Here is a 12,204-nt window from a genome sequence, read left to right as displayed (position 1 = left end):
GCCTCGTCTGCATTATTTATAATTATACAGACAACACATATACAGTGTGATTTTGTTTTGTTTACAAGGAAAGAAAAACAAAAGTTAAAAAAGGGAGATGTCATATATGTTGAATATATATGTATGTGCTGCGGTTGCTTAAAGAATGTTGCGACAGCTGCCGTAAAGGAGGTGCGTTGCTAGCCTTGTTGCTATGTTTCCGGTTGGTCGTAAAAGTGTTCGTCATGTGTTTGTACCCTGCTCAAATCTCTCAGTAAAGTTATTCATTGGATTATACCTTTTGTTTTGAACTTTATTACACCTTGGAGCGCGTTTTCCGGTCCATTGTTTTCCTGCTTTCGTTATCTGCGCCTAATGACTTAACTACGTGACGTCATTTCTTGTGATGTCCCACGGAGCATTTCTGGTCGGGACGGGATTGGTCCCAGGGATTCGAATAAAGAACCAACTCTTTTTCTTTACTATAGTGGTCTCGATAACGGGTACCGGTCCTCAAAAAGGGATTTGAGTCCGAGGACTCTGTTCTTTTCTTATCGAACAACCGGGAAAACCGGTTTCGAGTATCATCCCTACCCTCGCCCCCTCCTTGTTTGTGAATGACTGAGCATTTCATGGAATCTACTTTTATACCCAATCATGGCACCCACCTGTTCCCAATTTTCCTGTTCACCTGTGGGATGTTCCAAATAAGTGTTTGATGAGCATTCCTCAACTTTATCAGTATTTATTACCAACTTTCCCAACTTCCTTGTCACGTGTTGCTGGCATCAAATTCTAAAGTTAATGATTATTTGCACAAAAAAAAAGTTAATCAGTTTGAACATCAAATATGTTGTCTTTGTAGCATATTCAACTGAATATTGGTTGAAAATGATTTGCAAATCATTGTATTCCGTTTATATTTACATCTAACACAATTTCCCAACTCATATGGAAATGGAGTTTGTAATCTGCTGTATCTGCTTGGATCCCTTATTATGAACACCTTAAAGTGTAGAGGTTGCTGTGCATTAGTGTAAAAAATTCACTTACAAATTGATGGCAGCAACACATTGCAAAAAAGTTGGCACAGGGGCATTTTTACCACTGTGTTACATGGCCTTTCCTTTAACAACACTCAGTAAACGTCTAGGAACTGAGACGACCAAATTTTTTTGAAGCTTTTCAGGTGGAATTCTTTCCCATTCTTGCTTGATGTACAGCTTAACTTGTGGTATTTTCGGCTTCATAATGCGCCACACATTTTCAATGGGAGACAGATCTGGACTACAGGCAGACCAAACTAGTACCCGCACTCTTTTACTACGAAGCCACGCTGTTATAACAAATCATTGTATTCCGTTTATATTTACATCTAACACAATTTCCCAACTCATATGGAAATGGAGTTTGTAATCTGCTGTATCTGCTTGGATCCCTTATTATGAACACCTTAAAGTGTAGAGGTTGCTGTGCATTAGTGTAAAAAATTCACTTACAAATTGATGGCAACAACACATTGCAAAAAAGTTGGCACAGGGGCATTTTTACCACTGTGTTACATGGCCTTTCCTTTAACAACACTCAGTAAACGTCTAGGAACTGAGACGACCAAATTTTTTTGAAGCTTTTCAGGTGGAATTCTTTCCCATTCTTGCTTGATGTACAGCTTAACTTGTGGTATTTTCGGCTTCATAATGCGCCACACATTTTCAATGGGAGACAGATCTGGACTACAGGCAGACCAAACTAGTACCCGCACTCTTTTACTACGAAGCCACGCTGTTGTAACACATGCAGAATGTGGCTTGGCATTGTCTTGCTGAAATAAGCACGTTGAAAAGGACGTTGCTTGGATGGCAACATATGCTGCTCCAAAACCTGTATGTACCTTTCAGCATTAATGATGCCTTTACAGATGTATAAGTTACCTTGGGCACTAATACACCCCCATACCATCACAGATGCTGGCTTTTGAACTTTGCGCCGGATGGTTCTTTCAAATGCACGAGAGTGTGGAATCTTCCATCTCTCCCTAGCATGGCCCAAAACCGGTCAATCCTTGCTTCCTGGGGAAGATCTTCCCTGGCAAGCAATTAGTACTCCAGTACTTGTACCCGGAGGCTGGTAAGGTCCAATCGCAGCTGCGGCAGCCTTTTTTTTTTTTGGGGCGTGGCCTCCAGCTCCGGCTGAATACCGGGAGTTTGTCGGGAGAAAATCTCTGTCGGGAGGTTGTCGGGAGAGGCGCTGAATATCGGGATTCTCCCGCTAAAAACGGGAGGGTTGGCAAGTAGGACTTACAGATGTAGCGACAAACTGTAGTTACTGACAGTGGTTTTCTGAAGTGTTCCTGAGCCCATATGGTGATATCCTTTACACACTGATGTCGCTTTTTGATGCAGTACCGCCTGAGGGATCAAAGGTTACGGGCATTCAATGTTGGTTTTCGGCCTTGCCGCTTACGTGCAGTGTTTTCTACAGATTCTCTGAACCTTTTGATGATATTACGGACCGTTGATGGTGAAATCCCTAAATTCCTTGCAATAGCTCGTTGAGAAATGTTGTTCTTAACTGTTGGACAATTTAATTTGCTCACGCATTTGTTCACAAAGTTGTTTACCCTCGCCCCATCCTTGTTTGTGAATGACTGAGCCTTTCATGGAACCTGCTTTTATACCCAATCATGGCACCCATCTGTTCCCAATTAGCCTGTTGACCTGTGAGATGTTCCAAATAAGTATTTGACGAGCATTCCTCAACTTTCTCAATCTTTTTTGCTACATGTGCCAGCTTTTTGGAAACATATTGCAGGCAAAAATTCCAAATGAGCTAATATTTGCAAAAATCACAAGTTCGAAAGTTAAGTATCTTCTCTTTGCAGTGTATTCAATTGAATATAGGTTGAAAAGGATTAGCAAATTATTGTCCTCTGTTTTTATTTACGATTTACACAATGTGCCAACCCCAATATATACCGCGACCCCAAAGGGAATAAGCGGTAGAAAATGGATGGATGGATGTGCCAACTTCACTGGTTTTGGTTTTGTAGATAATTTAGATACTGTGATATTTCATAAAAAAACGTGATTTTTAGGGTGCGTCTGACTGGTAGGAGACCACGGGGGAAGACCCAGGACACGTTGGAGAGACTATGTCTCCCAGCTACTCTGGGAACGCCTCGGGCTCCCCCGGGAAGAGCTGGACGAAGTAACTGGGGAGAGGGAAGACTGGGCTTCTCTACTTAGGCTGCTGCCCCTGCGACCCGACTTCGGATACACAATACAGTAGAAGATGAATGGATGGAAGTTAAAAACATTGTATTTTCACAAACTATATTTTTAAACACGAAAAAATTCAGTTCACAAAATTCAAACGCTAAAAATTTGGTTACATAAATTCAGTGTAAAAAAAAACAACTTTCATAATAAAGACACAAATTAACCACCACAATAGATTGTAAACTATTTTCTGTAGTGCAGATATATTTTGATCTCACCTTTCTTGACCTGCTGTATCCCATAACTGGAGCACCACAAGTTTCCCCTCCACGACCACAGTCCACATACATGTATCCAGACCTTCCAAACACACAAATGACATAGTTCTAAGTGTTTTTGTACTGTGTATTTATGATAAAATTGTTAAAATGTTCAAAGCCCTTACCCACAGAAGCAGGCATATCCGGATAAAACTTGCCATTCTGAGCTCGTCTCATGAAGGAGGTCTTGCCCACGCAGCTGTCTCCAATCATGACAACGTTGTAGGCTTGTGCTCTCACGTCAAAGTGACCTGCAGAAACCAAGAATGGAATTTTAAAAATGTTAACATAACTGTATAAGTAATAACATATTGTTCAAAGAACAGTTCTCTCACAGCGGTATTAGCTTTGGATAGGCAACATTGGTAATAAATTCCTCTTCTACTGGACTTTCACAATGTTATGTCAGACCCACTCGACATCCATTGCTTTCGGTCTCCCCTAGAGGGGGGGGGGGGTTACCCACATATGCGGTCCTCTCCAAGGTTTCTCATAGTCATTCACCGACGTCCCACTGGGGTGAGTTTTTCCTTGCCCGTATGTGGGCTCTGTACCGAGGATGTCGTTGTGGCTTGTACAGCCCTTTGAGACACTTGTGATTTAGGGCTATATAAATAAACATTGATTGATTGATTCTACTGGATTTAATTAGATGACTTTGCTATTTCCAATATCACAACCATATTCTGTTTACCTGAAGAAATATTCTTCTGGGTATCTTGACCTAGGAGGACTTGATTATAGTGGTCATGAGATGAAGTCACTTCCTGAGAGGTCTTGCTCCTGTATAAAAGCACAAACACAAAACATTCCAGTGTACGAGCAAGATTACACAATAGTGAAAATGAATTGTGCAGCTGTAACCTTGTGTGTGTGTACAGTGTGTATGCATGCAGGACACTGACCTGGCAGACTTTGAGGTAATGATGTCGGATGATGGCTTGATGTCACTTTCTTGATTCTGAAGAAGCACAATGTTTTATTTGCAGCATTTATTTAATAAATGTGACTTTGTAGGGAGGGGAAAATACAAATATATGTTGTACATTTATATTATAAAATAAACTATTGTTGTATTGTATGTCCATTAGGGCCGCACGATTTTGAGGAAAAAAAACGAATTGCAATTTTTTCTCCAAAATTGCTATTCGATTTGCAATTTTATATTTTGTACATAAAAATGCATAAAACTGCAAAACTAACGAGTGATGGAAGACAAGTTACTTTTAGACTGTCAACATATACTTGTCTCCAGGTACAACACATTAGAACAATATGCAATAATTTACTTTCAAAAATATTTGTCTATATGCAGACAGACTCAAAACTTCTGTCTACACCATGATATTTAACTGAAGAAATATTCAATAAAACCAATACTGTGTTTATAATTTATGTATAATAATAATGCAAGTAACCATTTAAAAGGATATATACTTTTTTGTCATTACTGCAAAATTGTTTACCGTTGTACTGTAATTGTAAGGTGAATAACTGACTCATTTCTGTCAGCACAAAATGTACCTAAATAGTTATTGAACATATTGAAGTGCATTCTTTTACCAGTTGTCTTATTGTTAATTGCTATCATGTGATCGCAATGGCATTTTCGCTCATTCGTCCGTGAGATGAGTTTAAATCGTCCAGCCGACATTTGGCTTTGTAATCACATTTTTTTCCTCCTAATTTTTGTTAGTTTGCGGCATTTCTCACAGGGTGAGTCGCATGGCTCTCTGTACTGTGTGCAGGATTTCTACAGGTATCAGCAAATGTAATTTAAAGGCCTACTGAAACAATTTCTTTTTATTTAAACGGGGATAGCAGATCCATTCTGTGTCATACTTGATCATTTCGCGATATTGCCATATTTTTGCTGAAAGGATTTAATAGAGAACATCGACAATAAAGTTGCAACTTTTGGTCGCTGATAAAAAAAGCCTTGCCTGTACCAGAAGTAGCGTGACGTCAACAGTTGAAAGGCTCCTCACATTTCCCCATTGTTTTCAATGCAGCTAGAGTGATTCGGACCGAGAAAGCGACGATTACCCCATTAATTTGAGCGAGGATGAAAGATTCGTGGATGAGGAACGTTAGAGTGAAGGACTAGAATGCAGTGCAAGACATATCTTTTTTCGCTCTGACCGTAACTTAGGTACAAGCTGGCTCATTGGATTCCACACTCTCTCCTTTTTCTATTGTGGATCACGGATTTGTATTTTAAACCACCTCGGATACTATATCCTCTTGAAAATGAGAGTCGAGAACGCGAAATGGACATTCACAGTGACTTTTATCTCCACGACAATACATCGGTGAAACACTTTAGCTACGGAGCTAACGTGATAGCATCGTGCTTAACTGCATATAGAAACAAAATAAATAAACCCCTGACTGGAAGGATAGATAGAAAATCAACAATACTATTATACCATGGACCTGTAACTACACGGTTAATGCTTTCCAGCCTGGCGAAGGTTAACAATGCTGTTGCTAGCGACGCCATTGAAGCTAACTTAGCAACCGGACCTCACAGAGCTATGCTAAAAACATTAGCTATCCACCTACGCCAGCCAGCCCTCATCTGCTCATCAACACCCGTGCTCACCTGAGTTCCAGCGATCTACGGTGCGACGAAGGACTTCACCCGATCACAGATGCGGTCGGTGGCCCGGGGACGGAGGAAGTTAAGGTGAGTTTGGCGGCTAGCGCATCTGCTATCCATCTCTCAGTCCTCCTGGTTGTGTTGCTGTAGTCCGCCGCTAATACACCGATCGCACCTACAACTTTCTTCTTTGCAGTCTTCATTGTTCATTAAACAAATTGCAAAAGATTCACCAACACAGATGTCCAGAATACTGTGGAATTTTGAGATGAAAACAGAGTTTTTTGTATAGAATTCAATGTGTCCGCATACTTCCCGTTTCAACGATTGACGTCACGCCATACTTGCCAACCCTCCCGTTTTTAGCGGGAGAATCCCGTTATTCAGCGCCTCTCCCGACAACCTCCCGGCAGAGATTTTCTCCCGACAAACTCCCGGTATTCAGCCGGAGCTGGAGGCCACGCCCCCTCCAGCTCAATGCGGACCTGAGACTGAGTGGGGACAGCCTATTCTCACGTCCGCTTTCCCACAATATAAATACGCCTGCAAGTCCCAAAACGAATGGAAACAAGAATTTCAGTTCATCCTGGACAGTTCGAAGGGGAAGGTGTATGTTGCCTGTAAAAATGTAGAACAGACTTCTCCATTGAACACGGTGGCCGAAATGATTTCTCAGTCATGAACAGAGAAGTTAAACAGGACAATACTGCCATCTAATGGATAGATAATTCAAGTATTTCTTTTATGTAAATAAAATAAATATATATATATAGCTAGAATTCACTGAAAGTCAAGTATTTCATACATATATATATATATATATATATATATATATATATATATATATATATATATATATATATATATATATATATGAAATACTCGAGTTGGTGAATTCTAGCGGTAAATAACCACGCCCCCGGACATCACATTTAATGCTTCTTAATGCCATTTTAGGCCTTAATTTTCTCAAAATCCATTTAAGGATTTTAATGCACCATGGAAACCCTGGTGTGTGTTGGCGGCAGCGCCCAGCTCTAGTCTCTATTGAGACAAAGATTGATGACTGAAAAGAGGGGTGGCTCTGTTCAGTTAATTCCACTGGTAAATAAACGCACTCAGGCACTAAACTCCATGCACAAAGTAAGACCCGTTCCTTCCTGTTTGAAGCAAGAGACGAACAAACGGGAGGCTCAACAATTCTGATAGGCGAACATTGCTGTCACTCAAATGCCTGTGATGGCAGAGAAAAAACACCTCAGCCTCTTGCGGTTATTTACCGCACCGATTAAAACCTTGATGTTAATTCTATTTCGATTAATCGTGCAGCCTTAATGTCCAGTACATACTTTTCCTCTTACCTTTGGGTCATTGTAGCTTTGAATGATTTCATCATCATGTTCGTCTGTGATTGTTGTCAAAGTTTGTGGCTGACTTTTCACCAACGAGTCCTCTCCTTTACTTTGGCTAAGTTGAGTTTGGTGTGCCCCTCGTGACTTCCGGTGGGATCCCAGTTTCCTTCTTCTCCCTTCAGGTGCCAGTTCTGACAGCACTTCAAATTTAGGCGAAGTTTCTTTTAAATCATCGTGTGGAGTCAGATGATACTCTGAAGTTTTATGTTCCTTGTTTTTTCGATGTATCAGGGCTTTGTTTTGTGTGTCACCAGTGTGGCTGAGGACAACATTCTGTTTGGGTGCTGTGTTTTTGTGTTGTACAAGAAGTGTCAGGTCTTTGTCTTCACTCTTACTGGCGCTTTCAAACATGACATCTTGGACATGGCCCGTGACTGAAGCCACTTTGTTTATATCCAACTTTTGATCCAAGTCCCCTTTTGATATGGTCCCCAAATTTCTGCGACTGGAACCCATCTTTCTTTTTCTGTGTGTCGAGCTCAAATTTGGACTCTTTGTCTCTGTGTTTTTATCAGGGGCTCCCACACTCTCAGTCTTTAATACTTGTGTATTTGTTTGAGCTTCCACATGCTCTTCAGAATGTGAGGTCTTTAGGTCTTTGAGCTGTGGTACATTTCCCTTATTTTGTGTAGTCTCAGAACTTGAATACAGCTCAGTGTCAACCAAGGTTTTAATGTGAACCTCAAAGCCTGCAACATGATCAGGTTCAAATGTGTCAATGCATGTCTCATTTCCGCTTAGATCATCTACCTGGAAAGTAAGGGGATTAGCATCTTCTGTATGACAGCATGACACCTGTTCTGGAAGGACAGCCAGGGCCTCTGTGGCTGATATGTGACTTTCACCAGTAGTGCTGGGAAGCTCCTGGTTATCATCATCCTCGTCCTTTTTCGTTTCCTGCCTTTCTTCACACAATGAATCTGTCATTTGATTTTCAAAAGCTTCCTTCTGTGATACATCCTCCAGCACTTCCATGTTCTCCAAACTTCTCATATCAAGTTCTGCGTGCAAGCTGTCCATCTGTGCCTCTTGCTTCCTGTTTATTTGACGCTTACGAGTGGAGCCCATCTTTATTTTATTGCCGTTGTTTTTTACTTGCCAGTTCAGACTTTCCTCATGTAGCGCCAGCTGGTCCTGACATGTATACACTGCGTTAGGGATGCCAGTGTCACATGCACCCACTTCTGGTACTGTAGTGCAGTTTTCCTTCAAATCAAAGGCTTTGTTTGGTTTCTTTTTAAATTCTCCTTGCTGTTGTTCAACTTCTTCCTTGTCAGCAATGGCCACATTCTTTTTTAGTTCATATTTTTCAGGCGCCATCACATTATCTGTCAGCAACCCTTTCTTCAGAGACACAACATGTGGGTTTTGGTGCCGAAAGGTTTCCTGTGCCTCTTGAACATTCAAAGTGCTATTGGTGCAACACATTGGATTGTCTGTATCTTCCCCCTCAGGTTCAGGAAGATCCTCTTTGTCCAACTTTGGAGCAATGTCTTCCTCTCGACCTGCTACTTTACCTTCCAATTGCTCAGTGGGTTTAAAGCGTGCATCAATTTGTTCTTGGGACACTTGTTGCACTGTCACCTCGATTGTCACCGTTTCATCTCCAGTATTCGAAGTACCTTGTGCCAGGAGTTCTTTGTAGGATTTATACGTCAAAGGAGCATCTGTTTGCACGGTTTCAACAGAAACGCAAGCCTGTGCTAGGGAGTGATCAGTCTGATCAACTTCATTAACTTCTACAGGGTAAACCATGTGCATTTTCTGGGCATCTTCCTCTAACCTCTGAGCATTGTAGCTTTCAGAAGAGCTGAAACAGTGACACAGCTTTGTTGACATTTCCTCTTTCGGTGACACAATTGTGGTTTTTGCTACACTGCTCTCAGTGTGTGCATCTTTATCACAGCTCGTGTTTTCTTGATCTGTGGTTTCCAGGGTAGATGTGATAGTCTCTTGAAGATCATGATCATCTCCTGCCTTTCTGGATATATCGTTCTCCGATTCAATGTATGTGTCAAAAATCTTTACAGGACTTATTTTGTTCCGTCGACTAGAACCAAGTTTTCTCCTGTTTTTATTTGGATGGAAAAATTCTCTTAGCTCATCTAAATTGGTGTCTTCGTTATGGTGGGTAATGTCAAAACTTTTGTCTTGTTGAACACTTTGTGGAGTCAATTCACTCCCCTCAATTCCACTAATGACTCTTTCTGCACTTAGTTTCTCATCAGACATCATTTGAGGTTCAATGTAATGTTCCTGAGGTTGTGAATGTTCTTTTTTATCTTTGTTAATCAAATCCATCATTTTGATAATTGAATAATTTGTGTCGCTCTGGTTCAAAACCTCCATGTTGTCTCCTTTCATTGATCCCTCCTCCGATATATGATTTGGATTCAAATTTGAATCATGAGATTGATGATTTTCCAATTCCACAATTTCCTCAACCAGATGTTTAATATTTTCATCAATATCTTCTTTAACATCATGAATCAAAATTTCAGAATCCACTTTTTGGTCTGTTTTTGGTGACCTAACCTCATTAACTAAAACTGTGTCAACCTGCTCACGTTGCACATCATATGTTGAGGTTTCTGCTTTAGGTGATACAAGTGTTGCTTTTGCTTGATGGTCTTCAAATTCTGCATCATTTAGGCTGCTTAACTCTGTTGCATCCACACGTGGTTGACTCACCAAACAACCCTCCTGTAGGGCTCCGTTTTGTGTCAAAAAAGTTGGGTTTTCCTTTACTTGTGTTTCAATTTTAACTTTAGAAAGATGTTCCTCCACTGGCGTCTCTCTGGAATTGGATTGTTCAGTTAAGGATTGGGCTACAGTTGAATGTATGTTTGAAGTTTTTAACTCAGAGCCTACATGTGCACTTTTAATTAAATCACACACATTTTCACTTTGAATGGTTTCTAAATAGTTTTTTATTAGCAAGGTTTCCCCTAACTTCACTTCAGCTGCAACTCTTGCAAATTCAGGAAGATTATCATGCATCTTTCCAACAGCATCATTTTTGGAGTCACTGTTTGTGTCAAATACCTCTACACTACTTCCTTTGTTTCGTCGACTAGAGCCTAGTTTTCTCCTGCTTCTGGTTGGACAGAGGGACGCTCTTTGCTCATCTGCACTCAAACTGTTGCCCTCACTTTGAGAGTTGACAACAAACTTTTTCTTTGTTTGCACACTTTGTAAATCCAATTCACCCTCCTCAATTTCACTACCAGCTCTTTTAGCACACAGTTCCTCATCATAGGCCGCTTGAACATTAACGTCATGTTCCTGGGGTGGTGTATGTCCTTTGTCAACATTAGTCAATACCTTTATATTGGTATTAGAAATTGGATCATTCTCATCTCCCTTGTGTAGAACCTTTACATTGTCATCTTTTGAAAGATGATCTTCCTGTTTTTCATGTAAATGTATATCCGAATCATTACGGCTTTGCACAACCAATTCAGAGCGATGCATGGCCATATCCATAATTTCATTTTTTAAATGTTCAATAGTTTCATCAGTATGTTCTCTATGGTCGTGTGTCAATATTTCAAAGCGTTCATCTTGGTCCGTTTCTGATGATTTAACATTTTCATGTACTGTGTCTGAATGCTGAGCACCTTGCACTTTTGAAATGTCAAAATGCTCATGTTCCTCATTTGCAGGACGTTCCTTTATTGCTAATGAATAGTCTGGTTGCTCAACACAACATTCAATGTCATCATTTTCACTGTAGTCAATATTGTAAAGGGCTCTCTCCGGTCCTTTCCTAAAGTTTCTGCCCTCTCTTGAATGTTCGACAAGAGGTACCAGGTCTGTTTCTTTAATCATTTCCTTTTCGGTGTCATTTGTTATTGGATTAGTATGTACCTCTGCTTGCTCTTTCTGCTGTGGCTCATCAGTAGAATGTGTACTGGAAACAACCACTTCAGCAGTACTGCCTGTGTGTTCCACTGGTTTACAGGGCTCAACCACCAGTCTAAAGCCACTCTCTTCTGCATTGTGATTCAAATGCAATGTCTCATTTCTTGGTTGAAGTATTTCCACATCAGGATCTACAGCATTCAAAGTGTCATCAAATGTGGCGGCTGTATAAAAATGTGCCCCATGCATTGCATCATACTCATCTGCCTTATTAGATCCCCCTTTAAGAGCTTGTTCCGTTGGTATCATTTGTGTTGCTTTGAGTTGTTCTCTACTGGCATTTTGCTCAACTTCCTCTGTAGGTTTGTGGTATGATACAGTAACAGACTGCTCACCTTCATAACTTCTTTCACTTTGTTGATTTGAGCCCAGCCTTCTTCTGTTGGCTTTCTGCCCTGATGAAAGTGTATCAGTTTCCAAAAGCCCTGATGAAAGTGTATCAGTTTCCAAAAGTGTATCATCAGTACTTTCTTCAGGTTGTGGTACAGGTGACTGGTGTGATGAAGTAAAATTCTCAGGCATTTCGTGTTTGATCATCTTCCGCCGAGAGCCAAGTCTCTTTTTCCCACTGGGGCCAGGCATGATTATCTCGTCTCCTGCGACTTTTGCAGCCAAGAAAACATTTTTAGGGCAGCATTTCTAGTCGGTATAAATCTATTTCAAAGCTATAAAAAGAATATGGTCTTGCCAATTTCATCACTTGAACAAATAATCTATTGCACTTACCCTGATAAACTTCTGTTCCCTCT

At 40.6% G+C, this 12,204-nt stretch overlaps 1 protein-coding gene across 1 annotated transcript in view; it reads right to left on the bottom strand.

The window, feature by feature from the left end:
* LOC133652431 (uncharacterized) overlaps positions 1–12,204 on the bottom strand; it is a 20,381-nt gene extending 8,177 nt beyond the window's left edge. Inside the window, exons 1-6 of the mRNA XM_062051191.1 lie at positions 12,182–12,204; positions 7,481–12,057; positions 4,423–4,478; positions 4,212–4,300; positions 3,643–3,768; positions 3,476–3,557 (exon numbers count right to left, since the gene is read on the bottom strand). Coding sequence (XP_061907175.1) covers positions 3,476–3,557; positions 3,643–3,768; positions 4,212–4,300; positions 4,423–4,478; positions 7,481–12,037 — 4,910 coding nt within the window. The 5' untranslated portion in view covers positions 12,038–12,057; positions 12,182–12,204. The remainder of the gene's footprint in view (positions 1–3,475; positions 3,558–3,642; positions 3,769–4,211; positions 4,301–4,422; positions 4,479–7,480; positions 12,058–12,181) is intronic.

The sequence above is a fragment of the Entelurus aequoreus genome, linkage group LG01 (genome assembly GCF_033978785.1).
Source record: "Entelurus aequoreus isolate RoL-2023_Sb linkage group LG01, RoL_Eaeq_v1.1, whole genome shotgun sequence".
Taxonomy (NCBI): domain Eukaryota; kingdom Metazoa; phylum Chordata; class Actinopteri; order Syngnathiformes; family Syngnathidae; genus Entelurus; species Entelurus aequoreus.
Note: the sequence above shows the minus strand (reverse complement) of the source record. Positions and strands in the feature narration are given on the sequence as shown.